This window comes from Schistocerca piceifrons, chromosome X, assembly GCF_021461385.2.
Source record: "Schistocerca piceifrons isolate TAMUIC-IGC-003096 chromosome X, iqSchPice1.1, whole genome shotgun sequence".
Taxonomy (NCBI): Eukaryota; Metazoa; Arthropoda; class Insecta; order Orthoptera; family Acrididae; genus Schistocerca; species Schistocerca piceifrons.
The window spans coordinates 429,250,726-429,276,741 of record NC_060149.1 but is presented as its reverse complement, the minus strand read 5'-3'; the positions used below and the strand labels follow the sequence as shown (position 1 = coordinate 429,276,741).

Below are 26,016 nucleotides of genomic sequence, written 5' to 3'. Positions count from 1 at the left end.
ATGCAGATGTTGATTAGGCCGCCGCCTCACAAATAAGCTAATCAAATTTCGTAATTTTTGCACGAGAAACTGATCATGAAAAGTGGAAAAAGCAATCGCAAAACCAACCCACAATGATTTGTAGAGGAATGAAAAAAAAACCTCACTTTGTACAATATTATATTAGCGTTGCCATGCACAGCAAGTTATTTCATTTACAGTAATCTTACCAGGCAAACGCAAAAGACAATTCTGAATGTCTCATAGATCTGAGACAGGATCACTACAAACCATTAACTTACACGTAAATGTCTACCATACATGCATTCTGGGACGGATAGACGTTGATTAGGCAGACCGTCGGGTAATGACAATGTAATTACATTTTCTTATTTTCGTAATCAAGCTTGCAATTTGAAGAGCGCTTATTCGTCCATCTATAACTGTAATTCGTCAGCTATTCATTAAGAGAAGCAGACGCTAATTATTTATGCACGATCAAATTTTACAAGTCGAATACCATATCCGATAAAAAATTATAGTTTGTCTTGTATTCCAGTAACCTGGCACAAAAAGATGTAATCTGATGAATAGGTTTATAGCTGTCTATTCTACAAACTGAGTAAACACAGATGAGCGTGGCACATCAACGAAGCTGCATTCTTAACTTACTTCCTACAACAGTAGTGCGATTACGAGGTTTGTAGGAAAGCCCATTGCCAAAGTGTACCAACGCATACTCGTTTATTATTAAGCATAGAGTAAACCTGCCACGGGATGTAAAGCAATTTATGCAAATGATGTAACACGTAATTCGATAGAAGAATGGGTAGAAACATTTTTTTATGTATTCTCGGTTATCTGCGTCCATACAACATGTAACAACTTCATATTGAACAGCAAACAATCAAATGTGGTTTTGGACAGGCAGCAGGACAACACTGAGTTTCACAGTCCTAGAGCTACTGTCATTCTAGGCAATTCCTAAATGATTGTTTTGAAATGTTTATACCGAAAACTACAGCTATTAAACCTTTGTTGCATAGCGGGACGGGCGGCCCTGTAGTTGAAGCTGCAGCAGACGCCACATTCGGTGAGCACGGTCTTGAAGAGCTTCTGGCAGTGTCTCTGGAGACCTTTGAACTGGCACTTGATCACCACCTGATCGCACTGCGGGGCTACCTGAAAAATCACAAGAAAAACCTGTACCCAAACTGCCTGCACACGTTTCACGTTTGGAAACATCCTGCGCTTTAAAAGAAACTTCAATACGAGTTAAGAAAAGGCGTAAGCAAACTCCCGTCATAAACGAAAACAAGTATCAAACTTTATGTAAATGAATATTACACAGTGCTAAAATATTGCGTGCTTCATTGCGGAATACTGAACACCACTGCGGGCATCTTTAGATAGCTGATTACACGCAGCAGCCGCCAAATCAGACGCCTCATAATTATTGTAAAACTATTTCCTGCTGCAATAAGGAGCAGCGTCATCAGCATTTCACAAACAGGAAGGTAGAACTGCTCCAAACGCCCGTTGTTACTGAACAACACCATCACAAGCGTCTACAATCACTTTCAAAAGTATCGTTCATTGCAAAAACTATATGCCAATAGTCAGCATACTTGGTGAGAAAATGTTTTGTTTAATCAGTTGATGCATTCAGTTAGATAGCAATAAGGTTGGTTCAAATGGCTCTGAGCACTATGGGACTTAACATCTTAGGTCATCAGTCCCCTAGAACTTAGAACTACTTAAACCTAACTAACCTAAGGACATCACACACATCCATGCCCGAGGCAGGATTCGAACCTGCGACCGTAGCGATCGCGCGGTGCCAGACTGTAGCGCCTAGAACCGCTCGGCCACCACGGCCGGCAGATAGCAATAAGTATCAAAAATAAATGAAATGGTACATGTTATAACTCACTATTGTTCTGATCAGCTCCGAAAGAAGGTACGATACTCGATTCAGATTCGGAAGGAATAGACTCAAAATCTCCGTCGACTATGCAGATATATATACTTCTTGGTTCCCCAAACCACTGAAGGTCAAATGATGCTATGATTTCTTTCTACAGGTAATCGTTAATTTCCATGCCTATTTTTGTACTCCATCCCTAATAGCCTAGTCAGTGACAGGACGTTAAATCGTAGCGTTCCTACCATCAATACAGTATCGATACGTCTCTACTGCATCAGATCTCTTTTTCACCTACAAAAGAACCAAACAGGAAAATTCATCGTAATGAATGATGTTATAGCACAAATAAATTATTCAAGAAGCTTCCTGAAGTGAAATTGTATAAGTGACATGTACTGAAGGTATGCTACACTACTGGCCATTAAAATTACTTCACCAAGAAGAAATGCAGATGCTAAACTGGTATTCATTAGACAAATATATTATACTAGAACTGACATGTGATTAGATTTTCACGCAATTTGGGTGCATAGATCCTGAGAAATCAGTACCCAGAACAACCACCTCTGGCCGTAATAACGGCCTTGATACGCCTGGGCATTGAGTCAAACAGAGCTTGGATGGCGTGTACAGGTACAGCTGCCAACGCACCTTCAACACGATACCACAGTTCATCAAGATTAGTGACTGGCGTATTGTAACGAGCCACTTGCTCGGCCACCATTGATCGGACGTTTTCAATTGGTGAGAGATCTGGAGAATGTGCTGGTCAGGGCAGCAGTCGAATATTTTCTATATCCAGAAAGACCCATACAGGACCTGCAACATGCGATCGTGCATTATCCTGCTGAAATGTAGGGTCTCGCAGGGATCGAATGAAGGGTAGAGCTACGGGTCGTAACACTTCTGAAAGGTAACATCCACTATTCAAAGTGCCGTCAATGCGAACAAGAGTTGACCGAGACGTGTAACCAATGGCACCCCATACCATCACGTCGGGTGATACGCCAGTATGGCGATGACGAATACACGCTTCCAATCTGCGTTCACCGCGATGCCGCCAAACACGGATGCAATCATAATGATGCTGTAAACAGAACCTGGATTCATCCGAAAAAATGACGTTTTGCCATTCGTGCACCTAGGTTCGTCGTTGAGCACTCCATCGCAGGTGCTCCTGTCTGTGATGCAGCGTCAAGGGTAACCGCAGCCATGGTCTCCGAGCTGATAGTCCATGCTGCTGCAAACGTCGTCAAACTGTTCGTGCAGATGGTTGTTGTCTTGCAAACGTCCCCGTCTGTTGACTCAGGGATCGAGACGTGGCTGCACGATCCGTTACAGCCATGCGGAGAAGATTCCTGTCATCTCGACTGCTAGTGATACGAGGCAATTGGGATCCAGCACAGCGTTCCGTGTTACCCTCCTGAACCCACCGATTCCATATTCTGCTAACAGTCATTGGATTTCGACCAACGCGAGCAGCAATGTCTCGATACGATAAAGCGCAATCGCGATAGGCTACAATCTGACCTTTATCAAAGTCGGAAACGTGATGGTACGCATTTCTCCTCCTTACACGAGGCACCACAACAACGTTTCACCAGGCAGTGCCGGTCAACTGCTGTTTGTGTATGAGAAATCGGTTGGAAACTTTCCTCATGTCAGCACGTTGTAGGTGTGGCCACCGGCGCCAACCTTGTGCGAATGCTCTGAAAAGCTAATCATTTGCATATCACAGCATCTTCTTCCTGTCGGTTAAATTTCGCGTCTGTAGCACGTCATCTTCGTGGTGTAGCAATTTTAATGGCCAGTAGTGTACTTAAACCTAACCAACATAAGGACATCACACACATCCATGACCGAGGCAGGACTCGAACCTGCGACCGTAGCAGTCGCGCGGTTCCGGACTGAAGCGCCTGGAACCGCTCGGCCACAGCGGCCGGCCTTTACATTCGTTTTATGTCCTACTGATGCATCCGTTTGTTGTTCTGTATGCAGTATATGAACATAATACAGATATCTTCCAATTAATACGTCACATTTAAAAAGTTCTCTGCACGCAACCTACACTGCATCGCATTTCACATTCTCTTGTTCACTTGCCTTACGGTTAACTGAAGGATGATTGGTACTGTAGCCATGAGAGTTGAGTAGAGGTAGAGTAGATGATGGGACACTGTGCATGAGTGTGTTCGTGACACATTTAATATCAGTTTCATATCAGCGCACACTCCGCTGGAAACATCCCCCGGGCTGTGGCTAAGCCATGTCTCCGCATTATCCTTTCTTCCAGGAGTGCTAGTTCTGCAAGATTTGCAGAAGAGCTTCTGTGAAGTTTGGAAGGTGGGAGACGAGGTCCTGGCAGAATTGAAGCTGTGAGGAGGGGTCCTGCGTCGTGCTTGGGTAGCTCAGTTGGTAGAGCTCTTGCCCGCGAAAGGCAAAGGTCCCGAGTTCGAGTCTCGGTCCGGCACGTAGTTTTGAAATGCGAGGAAATTTCACAATTAATATGTCATACTTAAACATTGCCCTGCAGATAAGCTGTATTGTACCACACTATACAATTCTTGCTCGCATGCTTTAAGGCTGATAGAGGGATCATAGGAGCTGTATAGAGTGAGAGTGGAGTGGCACGACACTGTGTGTGTTTGTATGTGGCCGGGAGGGTTTGTGGGTTTGTGTGCATGCGTGACACATTACGCATATTTTGATTTGAGACCTGTATTGTTTCTTCACAGCTCATTTAAATCTAATTATTTCTATTCATAACTACATGGTTGAGTGTGTGTGTGTGTTTTTTATTCACATACATTCATTTTCTTCATATTCGCTTATGTGTGTGTGTCTGTGTCACGGTATGGTAGCAAGAAAGTTATGTCGCAATAATTCTGATTGCGTCCATCTTGTTTTCAAGTAAATCTGCTACACTGAAAGAAAAGATTCAAATAATATTTTTAATTAATTACGAAAGTAAAGTACAGAATTTGTCTCTTCAGGACTGGCTACTGTTATCTTTTAATTTTAGTATTTATTTCAGGCGAAAAAATTGACAATAAGTTAGGTGCTGTTCTCAACTCAGTGGCAAATACATGAACTCAGGTAGGAAGTGCAGTGAAGTGTTTCGTTGTTGTGTTTTGTATGGAAACAACCGAACCATATATCCACCCAATGCTTCGGATCTTATACGACAGCCTTCTGCAATATTCAGATAGAGGCCTGAACACCGTTTATCACATCATAATAGTTGTCAGTAATGTCCATTTCCAATTCAGTAGGAAGTTGTAGGTACAAATGACTAATGTGAACTGTTAAACGTAAATTTATGGCTTGTTTCGAGTGTAAAAGTTCTGATATGTGCGGGAGACAAGGTCGCGCGACAAGAAGCACTCGAACAGATGTGCTGGCCCACTCTAAACGTAATAGTTCAAAAGAGAGGATTGGGTTACTAATTTTTGACAATATTAGAAATAAGCGGGTGAGGTTAAACACCTTTTTACTTTATACTTCTAAAAAACGGCGAAAATTGTTATCCTCTTTAAGTAAATCTGACTCTTTCATTGTTGAAAAAATTTTTGTTAGTGAAAGTTTCTCTATTTGAGGCGTCCAGAAGAAAAGTGTGGTAAATCCACTATTTTTTGAGAATAAGTTATTGCCACTATTTTCTTCTCTATGCTGTCGTCTATCGATTAGGCCCTCAAAACAAGAGAAAAACAGTTTTTCTCTACCCTAAAACGCACCCAGCAAAATAGGCTACAGGTGCAAACGTAGGTGTATCTACTTCTGGTTGCAAAGCAAAACTGAGTGATCCACTGCTCGATAAAGTAGCAGAACGTAGGATATCCTTAGCAAGGGCCATTATCTAAGAAAGTTTGAAGGTGCAAAACTCACTATGTACCCGTTAAGTATTTTGTCTAAATAGCGCTGCTTTCCTAGTTTATTACTTCAATACGTTGATTTCCAGCCTATGTGTGGCAGTTTCGTCAAGTTGTTCAAACTGATCGCTAGTGTAAAACAAAAACAGTAACACACCGGTTCTTACGTAGCCATTTTTCTTGACTGATCTTGCTTGTGAATGCATGGAGAACGTTTATGGTGCTCTTTGTTGGATAAAATGTCAAGAGTGCTTTGTCATTTCCTTCATAGTGACGGATGTTAATAATGGAATACGTGTACGACCAGATCCGAAAGGGAAAGGCATTAAAAGATCAGCAAATCCTTCTGACTGGAAGAGGAACAAAGCAAAGGGCATGAGGTAAGATTGAATCGTAAACTCTCGTATTTTGTGCTGTTTGTCCGCATGGAAATAGTAAGAACTTCATTATCAGCATATCTTCAAACAGTAATTTTAATTTACACTGTGATGTGTTAGGTTCTTCAGGAGTTGGTCAGCCTGGCCTTCGTCTGTACGCCAGGGCACGGACGTCGGACGGAACTGTCGACCTTCCTATCGAGTGGGACTCCGGGTTGGCGGGCTACCACGGTCTTAAACATTTGACGATCACAGTAGTTCATGACGTGCGGGCCACCGCAGTTCTTGCACTTGGGAGGATGCGTCTTGGGTAACGGGCATTTTGCGCTCGCGTGTTCACCTGCGCGCTTCAGGCATGCTTCGGGGAAGGCACAGAGACGTGTCACATGTCCCATCGCTTTGCAGCAGAAGCTCTGGGGTGAGCCTTTCTTATTCCGTAGACCTCTGACAGTAAACTGAGTGTCCTCCACCTCCTTCACTGAAGATACCTTCTTGTTTTCCTGATTGTTGTTGGAGACCAACGGGAGTGAAGGTGACTCTCTCTGCATCTAGGTAGATTTGACGCATGTCACTGTGGGCTCACCGAATCCGATGTCCTCCAGGGGATCTGTTTGGAGGTCATGCTCTGAGAAACCCATGAAGACCGCTTTGTTGAAATTGTCTGGGCGAGCAACCTAAGTGTAGAAAGAAGCGAGAGCTCTGCCGCCTCGCTTGTGTTCTTCCGGAGGTCTTCGACATTTGAGAGTTGTATTCGCACAGTGTTGTCTCCTGCAATCCCCGCAGTGAAGACAGCTGTCGTCCAGTGTTTTGAGGCCCTGCAGCACTCCTTTGTAGTCCTTCTTTACCTCCATGACGGTGGGCGGATGTCGATGCACACATCGCCTGGCGGGGAGTGCCGGTCGGGAACTGGCTTTGTCTGTATTCTGCTGGTTCTCGGCCGCCTGTGCTGCGGACCATGTTTGTAGACCCTGCTCCGACCTCCCGTCAGGGAATATTGGAAGGGAGCTGGTCACGTCTTCTGTGGGTTCGTTGTCGGCCGTTCGCATAGGCTTTCTGTGTTCCGCCGCCAGTGGTTGATACCAGTTGGTGACTCGGGTGATGGTGGGCGATACTGTAGAAAAAATTTTTGGTCGAACAAAAAAGGTGCTCAGGTGACTTTAAGTAACAATTATCACACCGTGTGGGTACAATTAAGTGTTCAAGTATCACGGGATAACTTTCCAATTCTTCATCGTTCGTATGGCAGACATATGCAGTACATTTATCTAACATGTAATGAATGTCATCGCATAAAACGAAAATAAATGGACTAAATATTAATATCTAGGATTATAATCCATTTCACTGCTATGGCATTGGCATTGATAAAGTCAATGCACGTGCCCTCATAGCATCGTAGGATGCACTTCAGGCGTCGCAGCTAGGGCGCGATCGCCAATTTGTCTATTAAAGCTTTCTTGTATGAATGTATGTGGGCTCCGATTTAAGCAGTCAGAATCTTATACGTTCTGCAACGGGCGAGCTGTGTCCTGCAGACGTGCGTCATGACCATATGGCGTGACTGCAGGGTGTGAAAGTAGCGGAGAGGCGCTTACAGAGTAGTTACATTCTCTGGAACTATAAAAATTAATAACTGACCTAGAAATAGCCTGAGGACCTTCATATTAGGTACATAACCTTCTGTTGTGTAAAGGAACAATCTGTCAAAGTCTGAAGTCAATAACTGTCATAATTTGGAAGTTAGAAGTTACAAAAAAAGAAAAAAAGGCAGTAAAAGACGTAATTATTCGACACTTAAAAAACCTAAATCAACATATATATGTTAATAGTTCACCAACTGTGACTATTTGAAAAGATATAATAACACCTTCAGTGTTTAGATTCAAATTTGGAAAGTTCACGTTTTAGAAAACCTTTCGTAATTTTGCTGTAGTAATAACTTTAATTATTTAAAGTAGATATTTATGTTTTGTGTTAGGGTGAGTGTGAAAGAGAGTACTTGTGTGAGTGTATGTGGGACATTCGCCAATATTAAATTTTCAGTTTGTAATTCTCTGTAGGAACTTGCAAGTATTCCAGCTTTGTATCGTGGGAACGAATCCACCAGTGGTTTCCCTACTAGTGGATGACGGATGTCCAAGCATGTTTGAATATGTAAGAGATGGCCAGAATGTTCGCGACTATATAGTTAAATTCCGCACGTAAAGTAGAGCTTAAAGTTTATTTCATTTTATTTGTTTAAGGAGAGAGTTTTGAGTTGCTTATTTTAATGACGTCAATGAGCTGAGAGCAGTGGTTGGTTCATGCTCAATTTTGGCGCGAGGCGCGCCCTGAAAGTCAGTTCTGATTGCCCATAATTCTCTACAGCCAATCAGAAGTGAGACGGTTTGCCACGTAACGCATGAGACAGACGTGCTTGTAGAGGCAGAGAGAAGAGGGTAGTGGTGGACTAGCTTTCGAAGGAGCCGGTCATGCTGAAAGTGTCCGAACGCATTATGTGTAAAATGAAGTGGTATTGTGACTTCCGCGTTTCGGTACAGTGCTAAAGGTAGCTGGTGTTTACCATTAACTATCTGTGAAATTTTAAGACTCCAGAGACATTTTGTTCTGGAGAAAATCGGGTGTGTAAACATTGAACTAAAAGCGTGGCGGTACTAAGTAAATTTTTTTTACTGAGTATTTATGGCGAGCAAAAACTTTATTTAAAGATAACCACTGAATGCCGAGTGCAAAAGTAAATAGCAGTTTATTGACTGTGTTACTCTCGAAAATGATTTCGGAATTGTATAGGAAAAGTTCTGGCTGTTTGAGTGTGATGAGGACTGTGAACAGGAACTTTAATGATTTGAACACATGTGGGCTGATGATCTTGCTTAATAGAAATAAAAAAATCCTAATGCAAGTTTAAAAGGACCTTTGAACTTAGAAATTTGAACAGCAACCCATTTCCGATTTATTCTTTAGAGTTCACAAGACTATTTTCAGCTTTTTGTACTTATAGCGACCTCCGACGTGTAACTACATGAAATCTCAGTTTTTTCAACACTGCTTTTCTGAGATCTCTTAAGTAGCTGAAATCAGGCGTTACGTGTGCAGATCTGCAGCAGTATCGACGTAGGTGGACAATTTATGTTGCAGAACCGCTGTCGATGTGTGAAAGAGCGCGTTACGTCGCACACTCCTCTCTTATATGACTGATACATTGTTTCAGTGCACCACAATTACAACTCGGAACTCCACAGTACCGCATTTACAGAGTGAGTCGGAGCACCGATCACATCCAGTGTGGATTCTATTTAATTTGGCCCGCAGTTTCCCGTCAAGTTCGACACTCACAGTACCACAGTTACAGAGCCATTCCTGTTCTTGCTAATTTTCAATGTGTTGACAGTTCTTGTTCCAGAGCTCTCTTAGTTTGGCGTTTCTTGTAGCTCAATGTTGCATGTGTCTTGAACGAAGCCTATTTCTTCGTAAGACAGGTATGTCGTGATGAATGGGTAGTTCCTTACCCTCCAGTATATTATGGTAATCTGTAAGCAGGGTCTCAGTTCTGCGAATCTGTGGTGAGTAGATATTGCTTAGCAGGCGGAAGCCAGTAGGCAGGAGTTGGTATGATTATAAACGTAATCATGCGTATCGTGTTGTTGAGTTATGCATCGATGAAACTGGTATGACAAATATTGTACCACTCTGAAGCACAATACTCTGCTCCCCAGGTTGTGACATACAGCCTCTGAATGAAGTTGTTGCGAGTTTTTATCTTGGCCGATGTGTCTTCCAGGTGATTTTGTAACACAGAGTGCGGTAGAGTGTGATGCCAAGATACTTGGTGTAAAATGATAATTAAATCGACACCCCAGCTGCAAACAGGCGTTGATATACATCACTGGGGACATGTTGAAAATGTGTGTCCCGCCCGGGACTCGAACCTGGGATCTCCTGCTTACATGGTTGACGCTCTATCCAAAAAAATGGTTCAAATGGCTCTGAGCACTATGGGACTCAACATCTTAGGTCATAAGTCCCCTAGAACTTAGAACTACTTAAACCTACCTAACCTAAGGACATCACACACACCCATGCCCGAGGCAGGATTCGAACCTGCGACCGTAGCAGTCCCGCGGTTCCGGACTGCAGCGCCAGAACCGCTAGACCACCGCGGCCGGCCGCTCTATCCATCTGAGCCACCGAGGGCACAGAGGAGAGTGCGCCTGCAGGGATTTATTCCTTGCACACTCCGCATGAGATCCACATTCCCAACAAGCGATGGGCAAACATCTATTAGGCGCCCTACGAATGTATTGGTGTGGACTTGTTGAGAATGTTGGTCACATAGGGAGCGTGCGAGGGATAAGTCCCTTCAGGCGCACCATTCTCTGTGCCCTCGGTGGCTCAGAATGGATAGAGCGTCAGAAATGTAAGCAGGAGATCCCGGGTTCGAGTCCCGGTCGGGGCACGCATTTTCAACATGTCCCCAATTATGTATATCAACGCCTGTTTGCAGCTAGCGTGTCGATTTAATTATCATTTCATTCTATAGAAGCCGGGAACAGACACTACCTTCAAATACTTGGTGTACTTGTTGTACTAGCTCCAAACATGCAGACTAACTTAGTTGTCCATTTAGGAATAGACGTCGACAATCGGTGTTGCAAGGATCTAGATGCTTATGTCTTTAAACCACCTAGTAAGAGGCACTTCAGATGAAGTGTGAAAGAGGTTGTAGTAACCAAAAGTAAATATGGAAGGGCACTAGTAAGAGGTGAAGTGGCCCACAGAATGGACGCTGGTGAAGGAAGAGGGATATGTAGGCAAAGCCTACTCGTCCACGGAACCAAGTGTCATCCGAAATGGAAGAGTTTTAAAGGAAGAAAAAGTGAGAGACACTGATTTCCTGCTCAAGAATCATTTCGGGCAGACTTGGGAAGAAATCGAAAATCTTGCTTTCTACAAGAATACAAGGTGATTCAAAAAGAATACCATAACTTTAAAAATGTGTATTTAATGAAAGAAACATAATATAACCTTCTGTTATACATCATTACAAAGAGTATTTAAAAAGGTTTTTTTTCACTCAAAAACAAGTTCAGAGATGTTCAATATGGCCCCCTCCAGACACTCGAGCAATATCAACCCGATACTCCAACTCGTTCCACACTCTCTGTAGCATATCAGGCGTAACAGTTTCGATAGCTGCTGTTATTTCTCGTTTCAAATCATCAATGGTGGCTGGGAGAGGTGGACGAAACACCATATCCTTAATATACCCCCATAAGAAAAAATCGCAGGGGGTAAGATCAGGGCTTCTTGGAGGCCAGTGACGAAGTGCTCTGTCACGGGCTGCCTGGCGGCCGATCCATCGCCTCGGGTAGTTGACGTTCAGCGCCTCAAGCGAACAAATGTACAACTAAATGAAGCTTTATAGCTCCCTTAATTCGCCGACAGATAGTGCTTAGCTCTGCCTTTTGTCGTTGCAGAGTTTTAAATTCCTAAAGTTGTGGTATTCTTTTTGAATCACCCGGTATAATCTATGTTGTGAACAGTGCAGAGGAGGACTTAGACTTTGACGGTGGTGGTATGTCCCTATGGGACTAAACTGCTGAGGTCATCGGTCCCTAGGCCTACGCGCTACTTAATCTAACTTACGCTAAGGACAACACACACACTCATGCCCGAGAGAGGACTCGAACCTCCGACGGGGGCAGAGGCGCGAACCCTCAGATTTTGAAATTCATCCAAAGAATAGTGAGTTGCCACTGTAATTTAGACGGGACAGAACAGAAATTGTAAACTTGAGACCTTTAAACTACTTTCAGACTTTCGTTTAATGTCACATATATTGTCATCACAATCTGTTGTAGTCATTATACCGTTTTCTTTTCTTCTTTGTACCAGCAATAAGCTGTCTTTTTAGTGTTAGGTTATGTTATGATAATAATGCACATCCATCTCTACAGAAGCAAAGCTCTGAAGATCCGTGGTAACATATGGAAAGTTCGGAGAATCCAATTTATTTTTGGTTGCAACTAGTAGAGGAAAATCTGAAAATTTCAGGGATTGTCAGAAATGTATTCCTTAGGTAAACATAAATCAATGATGGACAGGAATTTCGAAAATCTGGCACTCAAAGTAGTAAGAAGTTTTTTGCGTTTCCTGAAAGAAATGTTCTGATACACTCACTGCATTTTGCTTCTGGACGCCTCATTTATGTTCTTATTTAAGCGTAGTGGAGGCATATAATTGGCTAGGTCTTGCAAAAAGGTAAATAGCTTTTTGCTTTCAGATAGTTCATCTGTTTGTATTAGAACACTAGCAGCATAAATATCAGGCCGTCGTAAACCCTTTACAGTGTATCACGAAAACAAATTCAAGAACGAAGTATAGAGTAAGAAGAAACAAAAGTAGAAAATCCATTCCTATAGTAGTAATGAGCTCGGTGAGAATGGTTAACTTCAGATGTTAGCAGACACACGACAGTCTCCTGTTTCTGCTCATGTGCACTCTGCAGCATACTCAGGAGTTTAGAACCCCACACTCGGCACTGATCGTTAATACCACTGCTTCACTCGCGACATCGTTGCTGGCCTATTTAAGCCTGTTTTAAATGAGCGACTTTATGGACAAAATCGACTACTCGTTGTGGGTGTGCGTCATATGCTTGCGGGTAAATCAATTGCGAATCACATCGTGGGTGGGACAATGACAACAATGATTAATTGACTCTTCTGAAAGTAAGGCTCCAAAATCTTGAGCATCCGGTACTTCAGACAGTGCATGCGCAGAAGTAACGGACTGTGTCGTTGTCTGCTAACATCGAAAGTTAACCTATTCTCCTCGAGTTCACTCCTATTGTAATAATGGAGTCTATGCTTATGTGTCTTTGTAATCTTTATTTTGTTGTTTGCTTCGATTTCGTGACACACGGCAAAGGTTGCACAAGGGCCTCGTATTTTTCTTCCTGATGTTCTACCACAAGAAGGACGATACATCTGAAAGCGAAGAGATATTGATATTCACGTTTTACAATACTAATATCTGGATGAAGAAAACGCCTACATTGTGCATAAATATGGATGTTTTGTAATGAAAACTAGAACTATTTAACGAGAAAAATAGTTTTAGATGTAACTTAGCACATAGAAAGAAAACAAGATACAAAGTAAAAGTAAAAAGGCGCAGTTTACTGAGCTTTAAATATTGTTTAACGTGTTTGTAAGTGTATGTCTATATCAAAAAAGTAAGTATCACCCTGATACGTCGTGCAGGTGTGTTGCTATTGTGACTGTTCCTGTATCGATCGGAAGGTATCCCTTGCCGTTGTTTGTAAACTACCATGAGCGCTACCTATGGGTAGAATGACGCACTCGAATTGACTGAAGTATTTCTTTTGAAAGTAAAGTATCAGTAGGGACACATTAAAGACGTCTGCAGAATAGTAGAATGAGCATCCATCATGTCACGAAGGACAATCGCGAAGAATGATCGAGTCTGTATCATCATGTTACTTGTAGAAGGCTTGTCTACCAGGCTAGTTCCTCTACGTGTGCTCAAAAGTCAAAGTGATGTGGTGCGGATATGGAATCGGTTTTAGTCAACAGGTAGTGCTGAGCACTTACACCGCTCAGGTCGTCCACATTTTACCTGTGCACAGGATGATTGATATGTACGGTTTTTGAGTCAAAGGATCCGTGGCCTGAGTGCTCCGGATCTGAATTCTACATTCGAAGAGGCTACACGACGTTATACGTCGTATCAAACTATTAGGAGGCGATTGCATGATGCGAATCTCCATTCCCGACGACCATGACGAGCACCACTCGTACAGCACAACACCATGGACTTCTTTATAAATGGGCAATAAATCATGCTGAATGGACGCCTCAGGATTGGTGTCGGATGTTGTTTAGAGGCGAAACTCGGATGTGTTTGTACCCTGATAATCATAGACAACGTGTTGGGAGAAAACCCGGTAATACCGAAAGCCTCCAGTACTACGTCCTACGTGTGCAACAAGGTGGTGGTGGAGAGATGTTCTGGGATGGCATCACAAGGGGTTGTTGAGGGCAATATCACTGTTCTACGGCACGGGGATGAGATTCTGGAAGAAGTAGTGAGACGATATGTCCAATATTTTGGTGACAGTTTCATATCGACGGATGATAACTCTTGTAGTTCTTGTGCTGTTCATGTGGACGCGTGCCTTCAGCAAACAAGGATCACCAGAATGGAGTGATCTGCCTCTTCCCTGGACATGAATGCAATCGAACACGTGTGGAATCGATTGAAACGAGCTGTTTCTGGACGTCGACGACGACCACGTATTCTGCGCGAGTTATTAAGAATCGCCATTGAAGGATGGGACAATTTGAACCAAGGCTAGCTTGATGATTTCATCGATACGTTCCACTGTGTATTGACGTTGCTGTGGAATGCTGTGAAAACTCCCCGTGGGAAACAGACTATTTTGGTGTTGCACAATTTTTTTTTTAAATTTGTGGATCGGGACACATTGCAAATAGCTATATACACGTGCCTCAGAGTCAGTTTCCGTCGTCTGTGCAATGAATTTCGAAATAATGGGGTGCTGCAAAACTTTTGATGACGTGTGTATATATTCTCAAGTAGATAAATGTAGATATTTTACAATGTTTGGACGAAACATTTCAGGAGTTTGGAAAACTTTCAATACAACCTTTCTCAAGAACATCCACTATTAATTTTGTTTTCGTCAAACATAAAGTCTATTATCATTCCTTGTTCCTCTATTCTACATACTTCGATTTTTTCGTAAAAAGGATAGTCCCTCACAACCACAATTTCCTCATTCGTGTGCCAAACTGCTAGGTAAACAATTCACACATACACACAGTTTTCGTGCTGATGTCTGGACGGAAACGACTACTCCTCACTGGCGAGAGTCAGCCCAGGAATAAAACGCCATCGGCGCTACAGTAGATTCATGTGGTGTGCGTACTGTAAGACCTTCGGTACACACACCTTCAGATTATTTGACTTGTCGCTCTAGCGAAGTAGGCGAGTGTCAGCAATATGTCGCGTGGTCTTATCGTGGCGTGTTTATCTTCTGCCGTTAGGTCAGACGATAGAAATGCCACTTGCACGCTTAGAGTAGCAGATTGACGGTGACCAACTTTAAACAGAACTTGATTAATTTTCACACACATTTATTAAAATAATAGCAAGCATAAAAATAACTTAACTTGGTTCTGGATGCTATTTACAATTGACAATCTGAAGTTCCTTTGGGTCTTGGTACGTTAATCTTATTCTCACATCTCTGATACTTGTCAAAGTGTCTATAAATTTCTCTTCATGGCTATGTACAGGAATATGGTAATCTTATTAGGCGCAGACTGAAACTTGACTATAGACTGGTACAGACTAATGCAGACTGACTAATCGGAGGTCTGTACACTCGTTATAATACCTCGAGCGTTCAGGTATCACCGCGCGAGTGTGATCCGCGAGGAGAAAAGGTTCTACGTTAGCAGCGATCTCATTGGCTGCGTTACATATTAATACGCGGCTCGGCGGAAGCAGAATTTGGTCCGTCTCTATGACAGCGCCATCTCGTAGTGCGGAGACGGACGAGCGCTGCGTCTGCGCTGTTGTGCTTAGCGGGGCGCGCTCTAGTGGGAAAGTTGTGTACGCGCAGACTACGCGGAACTATGTACACAGCAATTCACTTGTCACGAGGAGTCAACTGAGACGACAAAGTCGATCGTGTGAACGGCAGTTCGCACGCAAGTAAGTGACGCGCACCCACAACGAGTTGTCGATTTTGTCCAGAAAATCACTCCTGTAAAGCAGGTACTTGACTGGAGTCATGAACTGTTGCGGTCGAGTCTAGGATCGTTCTGCATATCTACGTCATGCGTTCTCTGGCAGCCAATGAGCATTCTGTAGGATTCGAAGCACTATTCTGTGAACGTTCAAGCCAGTGCGAGTATTAAACATGATTTTAGCGAGTGACATAGTGAATTTTTATTCCATTTTCTGCAAGTTGTCACGGCTATTGATGGCGGTAAGGGACAAATTCTGCATGAGCAAGCGAGAGAAGTAATTTTGCAGCATGCACGCCTTCTTAAAGCGCAAAGCACGCGTAGGTGCGTATCGCAACTGTCGTTTTGAACCGTAACACTGCAGTCTCCATCTGTGGCTCGACCTGCACGAACTGCCACTGTTAACGAATCGGATTGTAGGCCAATAAAATTTCTTATGGACTCATTAATCTCCTATTTTATTGTGACCGCTTTATTGTTTTATTGTTTTAGCGGTGGTAACGCATACCCATTTGAAAGGCCGACTTGAGAACACGCTTATAGGCGAAAGACGAGCACCTTTTGCATGAAGTCGGCGACGGTGAGGTTGTTGGCGGAGATGGCGGCGGCGAGCCTGGCCAGCGCCCCCTGCGTGCCCACCGTTCTGCCCAGCAGCGCCGGCACGTAGGCTGCGTCGCGCCGCAGCTGCTCCCGGCTCGTGCCGTGAGGGATCCTCCTGCCACAGTCAAAGCTCACATAACAAAGTCTTTGCGTTCTCACCGTTATATCAGCATCAACATGCATACGTTAAAAACCACAGTGAAGTACACGGTGAAGGTACTTACAAGGGAACCTCCCCGTCGCACCCCCCTCAGATTTAGTTATAAGTTGGTACAGTGGATAGTCCTTGATAAACTGAACACAGATCAATTGAGAAAACAGGAAGAAGTTGTGTGGAACTGTGAAAAAATAAGCAAAATATACAAACTGAGTAGTCCGTGGGCTACATAGGCAACATCATGGACAATGTAAGCTCATGAGCGCCGTGGTCACCTGGTAGCGTGAGCAGCTGCAGAATGAGAGGTCCTTGATTCAAGTCTTCACTCGACTGAAAATGTTACTTTCTTTATTTTTGCATAGTTATTATCTGTCCGTTAGTTCATTGACGTCTCTGTTCACTGTAATAAGTTTAGTGTCTGTGTTTTGCGACCGCATCGCAAAACCGTGCGATTAGTAGACGGAAGGACGCGCCTCTCCAATGGGAACCGAAAACATTTGATCACAAGGTCATAGGTCAACCGATTCCTCCACTGGAAAACACATCTGATATATTCTATACGACACTGGTGACGGCATGTGCGTCACATGACAGGAATATGTTGTCGACCCACCTAACTTGTACACTTGGCGAATGGGTAAAAAGATTCTTCTACGTTGCCCGATTTAGGTTTTCTTGTGGATGTGATAATCACTCCCAAAAAAGTGATGAAAACATAAGAGTTTGTCACATAAACTGAAAATAAAAAATTAAACTTTTAACTCGATGGAAGATTTGAACCAAGGACCTTTCGCTCCGCAGCCGCTCACGTTACCACGAGACCACGGCACTCCTGCATTTGTGTTGTGCTTGACGTTGCCTATCATCCCTTGAACTACTCAGTTTGTACATGTTGCTTATTTTTTCACAGTTCCACACAACTTCTTCCTGTTTTCTCAATTGATCTGTGTTCAGTTTTTCAAGGCCTATCCACTGTGCCAACTTATAACTAAATCTGAGGGGGGTGCGATGGGGAGGTTACCTTGTTAGCATTCTAGTCCACGATGCGGCTTCTCACCGCTCCAGTCCTCCATGGAGTACGGGAAAAATGACCGAATATGTGTATCTGTATGCGCGGTAATTAGTTAGCTCTCGTCTTTGTGATCTTAACATGAGCGATACGTAGGCAGTTGAAGAATATCTCTAGATTTTCACTTTATACCTGAAGGTTGTACATCATATTTTTGGCAAATTTTGAGTTTTCATTGGAATAAAGTGGTGCGTCACTTGAGATATGCTATCATAGCAAGGAATGTCTTTTTTCTGTCTACAGTTTGAAGTATTTGTAGTTGTAAAATTGGCCATACAGCGAGAACGTTGCGTACAGGGTGGTCCGTTGATAGTGACCGGGCCAAATATCTCACGAAATAAGCATCAAACGAAAAAAGAACGAAACTAGTCTAGCTTGAAGGGGGAAACCAGATGGCGGTATGGTTGGCCCGCTAGATGGCGCTGCCATAGGTCAAGCGGATATCAACTGCGTTTTTTTTTTAAATACGAACCCGCATTTTTTATTACATATTCGTGCAATACGTAAAGAAATATGAATGTTTTAAGTGGACCACTTTTTTCGCTTTGTGATAGATGGCACGGTAATAGTAACAAACGTATAAGTAAGTGGTATCACGTAAAATTCCGCCAGTACGGACGGTATTTTCTTCGTGATACATTACCCGTGTTAAAATGGACCGTTTACGAATTGCGGAAACGGTTGATATCGTGTTAATGTATGGCTACTGTGATCAAAATGCCCAACAGGAGTGTGCTATGTATGCTGCTCGGTATCCTGGACGACGTCATCCAAGTGTCCGGACCGTTCGCAGGATAGTTACGTTATTTAAGGAAACAGGAAGTGTTCAGCCACATGTGAAACGTTAACCACGACCTGCAACAAATGATGATGCCCAAGTAGGTGTTTTAGCTGCTGTCACGGCTAATCCGCACATTAGTAGCAGACAAATTGCGCGAGAATCGGGAATCTCAAAAACGTCGGTGTTGAGAATGCTACATCAAAATCGATTGCACCAGTACCATATTTCTATGCACCAGGAATTGCATAGCGACGACTTTGAACGCCGTGTACAGTTCTGCCACTGGGCACAAGAGAAATTACGGGACGATGACAGATTTTTTGCACGCGTTCTATTTAGCCACGAAGCGTCATTCACCAGCAGCGGTAACGTAAACCGGCATTATATGCATTACTGGGCAACGGAAAATCCACGATGGCTCCGACAAATGGAACATCAGCGCCCTTGGCGGGTTAATGTATGGTGCGGCATTATGGGAGGAAGGATAATTGGCTCCCATTTTATCGATGGCAATCTAAATGGTACAATGTATGCTGATTTCTACGCAATGTTCTACCGATGTTACTACAAGATGTTTCACTTCTTGACAGAATGGCGATGTACTTCCAACATGATGGATATCCGGCACATAGCTTGAGTGCGGTTGAAGCGGTATTGAATAGCATATTTCATGAAAGGTGGATTAGTCGTCGAAGCACCATACCATGTCCCGCACGTTCAACGGATCTGACGTCCCAGGATTGCTTTCTGTGGGGAAAATTGAAGGATATTTGCTATCGTGATCCACCGACAACGCCTGACAACATGCGTCAGCGCATTGTCAATGCATATGCGAACATTACGGAAGGCGAACAGCTCGCTGTTGAGAGGAATGTCGTTACACGTATTGCCTAATGCATTGAGGTTGACGGACATCATTTTGAGCATTTATTGCATTAATGTGGTATTTACAGGTAATCACGCTGTAACAGCATGCGTTCTCAGAAATGATAAGTTCACAGAGGTACATGTACCACATTGGAGCAACCGAAATAAAATGTTCAAACGTACCTACGTTCTGTATTTTAATTTAAAAAACCTACCTGTTACCAACTGTTCGTCTAAAATTGTGAGCCTTATGTTTGTGATTATTACAGTGCCATCTATCACAAAGCGAAAAAAGTGGCCCAACTAAAACATTCATATTTCTTTACGTACTACACGAATATGTAATAAAAATGGGGGTTCCCATTTAAAAAAACGCAGTTGATATCCGTTTGACCTATGGCAGCGCCATCTAGCGGGCCAACCATAGCGCCATTTGGTTTCCCCCTTCAAGCTAGACGAGTTTCGTTCTTTGTAGTTTTTCATTTGATGCGTATTTCGTAAGATATTTGGCCCGGTCACGATTAATGGACCACCCTGTATATAAATGAAAACCGCGGATGTTCGCTCCAAAGGATATTGCATTGTTAAATAAAAGCATAGAAAGGAAAACAGATACATCAGACTGGAAGCAGAATGTTAAGAAAGGTAGGAGGGACAATGGAAAATCTTACATTTTTACAGGTGGTAAAGACGTGCTCGAGAAAACTACATCCAATGTGGTACGTTTAAAGAACGTTGTATATCATTAAAACGTAAAAATTGTACACCAGAGTAATTTCTTGGGTCCGGCCGTTGGTTTGGGCGAAAAAACAATGGTACAACGATAGTTTTGTACAAGTACCTCATTTTGACAGAATATTTTACAACAGTACAGCGAAAGTTCATCGTTTTGGTGCATAGCTTTCTACTGACTGAACGTACTTCTGCATTAATCGGGAAAGAAGAAGAGTAAAAGATGTCATGATTACCTATGAATGGAAATATGTTATATCTGAATCTTGTTCAAATATACGCTGATAAGCCAAAACATTATGACCACTGTCCACAGCGACGTTTCATGGAGCCTGGTAGCGTTGCGGGCACATCACGTGGTGACAAAAGTATGTAAGCGGAGCAGACACGGACGGGTGATCACCCTAGCGAGGGGAAATCCTTTAAGATAAGCGACTTTGACGAAGGGCATGTTACTATTACGCAGAGCCTGTCAACGAGAATCTCGATAACGGGGAAGCTGGTCGAATGTTCACGTACTACTGTCGTGATCAGCTACGGAAAGAGGTAGAAGGATAGTGAAACTACCACCAGCTGCTAAATGGTTGAACGGCCACGACTCTTCACAGAACGTGTGGCTCAGAGGCTTGTCTGCTCTGTAATGTAGGATAGATGGTGATCTGTGGCATCTCTGTCAAAAAAGCACAATGCTTGTGCACGCACTAGTGTTTCGGAGCACAACGTTCATCGTACATTGTTGAACATGGAGCTCCGCAGCACACCAGTTGTGTGCGTTCACGTGTTGACCCAATGACATCGTCAATTGCGACTGCAGTGGGCACAGAACAATCGGAATTCGACTGCCGATCAATGGAAACATATCACCTCTTCGGGTGAATCAGATTGTTGCTACACTAGGTCTATGGTCGTCTCCATAAACGTCGCCATCGAGGTGAACGGCAGCTCGAAACGTGCAGCGCCACGGACGCAACCTGCTGGGAGCAGTATTATGCTGTGGGAAACATTCCCCTCCACTTGCCTGGGACCTGTGGTAGTAATCGAAGACACGATGACAGCTTTGAACCACCTGCATCGCATCATGCTTGATGTTTTCCCCGGTGGTGGTGTCATCCTTCAGCAGTGTAACTGCAGAACCGTGCTACAGTGGATTGAGGGGCGTTACAGGTAACTCACATTGATGTCTCGACGTGCAGATTCGCCTGATGTAAATCCTATGGAACCCAATCAGGGTCACTATCAGGCGCCATCACCGTGTACGCAAAGCAGCATAATATACGCGAATTACGTGACTTGTTCGTAACATCTGATACCATATACCTCCACAAACCTACCAGAAAACTGTCGGATCCCTGATACACAGCCGGCCACTGTGGCCGAGCGGTTCTAGGCGCTTCAGTCTGGAACCGCGCGACCGCTACGGTCGCAGGTTCGAATCCTGCCTCGGGCATGGATGTGTGTGATGTCCTTAGGTTAGTTAGGTTTAAGTAGTTCTACGTTCTAGGGGACTGATGGCCTGAAATGTTAAGTCCCATAGTGCTCAGAGCCATTTGACCCATTTTTGAACCTGATACACAGAATCTGACGGACAAACAACCTATTAAGCAGGTGCTCAAAATTTTTGGCTCATCAGTGTACATTTCATTATAAAAGAAATCAACCAAAATGACCTTGTTCCTGTCAGTGTGCTCAAGGAATTGAAAAGTGTGACCCAATCTTGAAAATTAATATTTACATATTAATATAATATAATATAATATGAATTCAAATGATCCAAATTCATTATATCGACGCCTCAATCACACTGTCATTTACCCTTGTGTACATCTTTCTCTACTAAAAAGAAAAAGATACAATCAACCTCGTTTCAACATACCTACACATGTTATTAGTTTTCCTTTGTTATATAAAGATCTTCCTCCCATATCGACAGAGAAAATGAGGGACTTGTTGGTTATCTATAAATACCCTGATGCACAATACAGGGAATTTTAAATGACTATACCTTCTGAGTGAACGGTTAAATTTACACTACTGGCCATTAAAATTGCTACAGACGCGAAATTTAACCGACAGGAAGAAGATGCTGTGATATGCAAATGATTTGCTTTTCAGAGCATTCACACAAGGTTGGCGCCGGTGGCGACACCTACAACATGCTGACATGAGGAAAGTTTCCAACCGATTTCACGTACACAAACAGCAGTTGGGCGTTGCCTGGTGAAACGTTGTTGTGATGCCTCGTGCAAGGAGGAGAAATGCCTACCATCACGTTTCCAATTTTGACAATGGTTGGATTGTAGCCTATTGCGATTGTTGTTTATCGTATCGCGACATTGCTGCTCGCGTTGGTCGAGATCCAATGACTGTTAGCAGAATATGGAATCGGTGGGTTCAGGAGGGTAATACGGAACGCCGTGCTGGATCCCAACGGCCTCGTATCATTAGCAGTCGAGATGACAGGCATCTTATCCGCATGGCTGTAACGTATCGTGCAGCCACGTTTCAATCGCTGAGTCAACAGATGGGGACGTTTGCAAGACAACAACCATCTGCACGAACAGTTTGACGACGTTTGCAGCAGCATGGACTATCAGCTCAGAGACCATGGCTGCGGTTACCCTTGACGCTGCATCACAGACAGCAGTGCCTGCGATGGAGTACTCAACGACGAACCTGGGTGCACGAATGGCAAAACGTCATTTTTTCGGATGAATCCAGGTTCTGTTTACAGCATCATGATGGTCGCATCCGTGTTTGGCGGCATCGCGATGAACGCACATTGGAAGCGTGTATTCGCCATCGCCATACTGGCGTATCACCCAATGTGATTGTATGGGGTACCATTGGTTACGCATCTCAGTCACCTCTTGTTCGCATTGACGGCACATAGAACATTGGACATTACATTTCAGACGTGTTACGACCTGTGGCGCTACCCTTCATTCGATCCCTGCAAAACCCTACATTTCAGCAGGATAATGCACGACCGCATGTTGCAGGCCCTGTACGGGCCTTTCTGGATACAGAAAATGTTCGACTGCTGCCCTGGCCAGCACATTCTCCAGATCTCTCACCAATTGAAAACTTCTGGTCAATGGTGGCCGAGCAAATGGCCAGATAACTGGCATCCGAGGTGTTTCAACTGGTTGCCTGCCTGCAGGTGCCTAGGACTGCTTTGCAGGTTTTTTTCTGTAAAGGCATATTTTTAAAATTCTCAATAAATGTGGGCACGTGCCACCGAGGGTATTACTAAAATGGTGAAGGGGGAGTGTGCCTTAGAGGGACCCTTTGCCGTTGGATTCACGCATGTGTCAATGTCGCAACCCTGTGTGATAACGCCACAGAAGGGCACGAAATAGGAAGATAGAAAACGCATAAGCACACTTTGCTGCTTCGGTTCAGGTTCAAATTTCGTCGATTGGTTTTTAACGGCCCCTAGTGGTTCCATCCTGTACACTGGAGCAAAAATTGAGGTCGCAAAGCACTCGAAAGCGGGAGATCACATTCAGTGGAGCTGCTGGCCGGCGATGGTTGAAGCGTTTGTGAGGTGTCAGCAGTGTCAAAAATTGGCAAGAAGATCGTCCTGTTGCTCACCGCACTGCGAACTATCGTTTTCGAGCGCGAAACGTATGGGAATCAACTTCCCAAGGGAAGGAATTTCCTCAGCCAGAAAACGGCGTGATTTTAATTCTGGGTGTCGTGTTTCTGACCTCCATCGCAGAGGCGTCAAAAGAAGAAGTGAAATATGTGTAAGAGGGGTTGTGACGACCCTTCCATCGTGTGGCACGTCCACGGTGCCGTTGAGGGGAACTGCGGCGAAATTTGGTGCAATTGTGACACCAATAACCCACCGCACACCTCGCATGAACTTCTGAGCTCTGGCCTCTTTTCCACGTGTGTCGATATCTTTCTGTTTGAAGCATCGTCAAGCCCGAGAGTGACGTTATAGGGCGCCACGCTTTCGCGTTATTACATAAGAACATAGTAGCTACCTTATAACCAAATTTCAGGTTTATTCGTCGCAATGGGAAACAATTACGGGATTATGAAAAAGTAGTTCAAATGGCTCTAAGCACTATGGGACTTAATATCTGAGGTCATCAGTTCCCTAGACTTAAAACTACTTAAACCTAACTAACCTAAGGATATCACACACATCCATACCCGAGGCAGGATTCGAACCTTCGACCGTAGCAGCAGCGCGGTTTTGGACTGAAGCGCCTAGAAAATGTAGTCCTTGAATTGTGCTGCGTCGTGTATATGAGTGGAGCAGACAGGAATATGGAACCCTATAGGTCATTACGAGTTCGTACAGAGGGTGGGCAAAAATATGGGAACACAATGAGAAATGCGCACTTGATCATAAATGTGTACGCTAGGCAGCCTGCAGGTTGCACTGTTTTATTTCACCACGAACGGTTCGTGTGCGGTGTCCTGAATTCACTGCAAGGATCAGTCGTGGTCAGAACAGTGTTCTGTGTGATTGTGAGTGCATTGTGTCGGAGCTAAGTTAAGTCGAACGTGGGCAATTTTTTCATGCTCATATAATGGATGCTTCCCTGACTAAGATAGCCGATGTGTTTCGACGAGGCACAGTATCGAAGTATACTGGAAATGCGAAAAAATGTCATGCGCTAAGTCACAACGTGGACGAAAGTGTATGTTGAGTGATTATTGCAGAAGAGAACTACAACTAAAAACAAGAGGACGACAGCTGCAGAGAAATTGCTCCAGAATTGAATGTGGCACTCGCGTGTCAAAACAACACGAAGGGAGTTACGTAGGAGGAGATTTCAGGGCGAGCTGGAATTCCAGAACCACTCATGAGCAATGTTAATATCTGTAACAGGAAAACGTGGTGCTGAAGCCATGAAAGCTGAATTATGGTGCGATGGAAGAAAGTCATTTGATCGGATGAGTCTTGTTTCACAATTATTCCAACGTCTGGCCTAGTTTACGTCTCAAGAGTGAAACATGGTTGGGGGAGGGGGGTTAAGATTCGGGCAGCCATGCAGTGATATTTCATGGGCCCAATGGTTACTTTGCAATGTCTCATTACTGCCAAGGATTATGTGACCATTTTGGTTGATCAGGTCCACTCTACATTACAATGTTGTACCACCATGGTGATACTGTGTTCCAAGACGACAGTGGTCCTGTTCACAAAGTTTGTATCTTCCTGGACTGGTTTTGTGAGTATGTGAATTGATTGTCGCATCCTCCCTGGTCACCACAATCAATAGATCTCAATATGATTGACCCTTTGTGATCTACTATGGAAAGGAGGGTGCGTGGTCACTATCCACTTCTATCACCGTTACCTCAATAAGCGAATATTTTTCAGGAACAACGGTATAAGATTCCATTGAAAACCATACATTATCTGTATTTATAGTTTCCGAGATGACTGGAAGCTGTTTTGAATGCCAACTGATTATCTACTTCGTATTAGGCATTGTAATGTGTTGTCATTTTGGTGCTTCCATATTTTTATCCAACCTCTGTATGTCGCTGGGAGAGGACGCGTGTACTAGCGCTGCGGACGGAGCATGTGCTCCGCATGCTCGGACAACGGCCGGTTGAAAGGCGGCGGGTATAGGCTCGTCGGCAACAGCAGTCGGCCGAAGAAGGCTACGAAGAGAGGCATTGAGATGGACAATTCTTGCGAACCTGAACCGCTTCTGGTGCCACTACCGAGCTCTGACGATGAATCTATGTCGAAAACTTTGTTTTCGTGTACACGTGTACGGTACATGGAGCGGCCCTTCTGCCACTACCAGCCACCGCTACTCACTAAGGGAACAAGGAAAAGAACGCTTGTATCTGGTGCTGAAGGTTTTGTATAGATCATCAAGACT

The 26,016-nt window shown here is 43.8% G+C and overlaps 1 protein-coding gene across 1 annotated transcript in view; it reads right to left on the bottom strand.

Annotated features, from left to right (window-relative positions):
• Positions 1-26,016, bottom strand: part of LOC124722399 (sodium channel protein Nach-like) — a 93,500-nt gene that overhangs the window by 29,350 nt on the left and 38,134 nt on the right. The window contains exons 3-4 of the mRNA XM_047247569.1: positions 16,511-16,667; positions 992-1,161 (exon numbers count right to left, since the gene is read on the bottom strand). Of these exons, the coding sequence (XP_047103525.1) occupies positions 992-1,161; positions 16,511-16,667 (327 nt within the window). The remainder of the gene's footprint in view (positions 1-991; positions 1,162-16,510; positions 16,668-26,016) is intronic.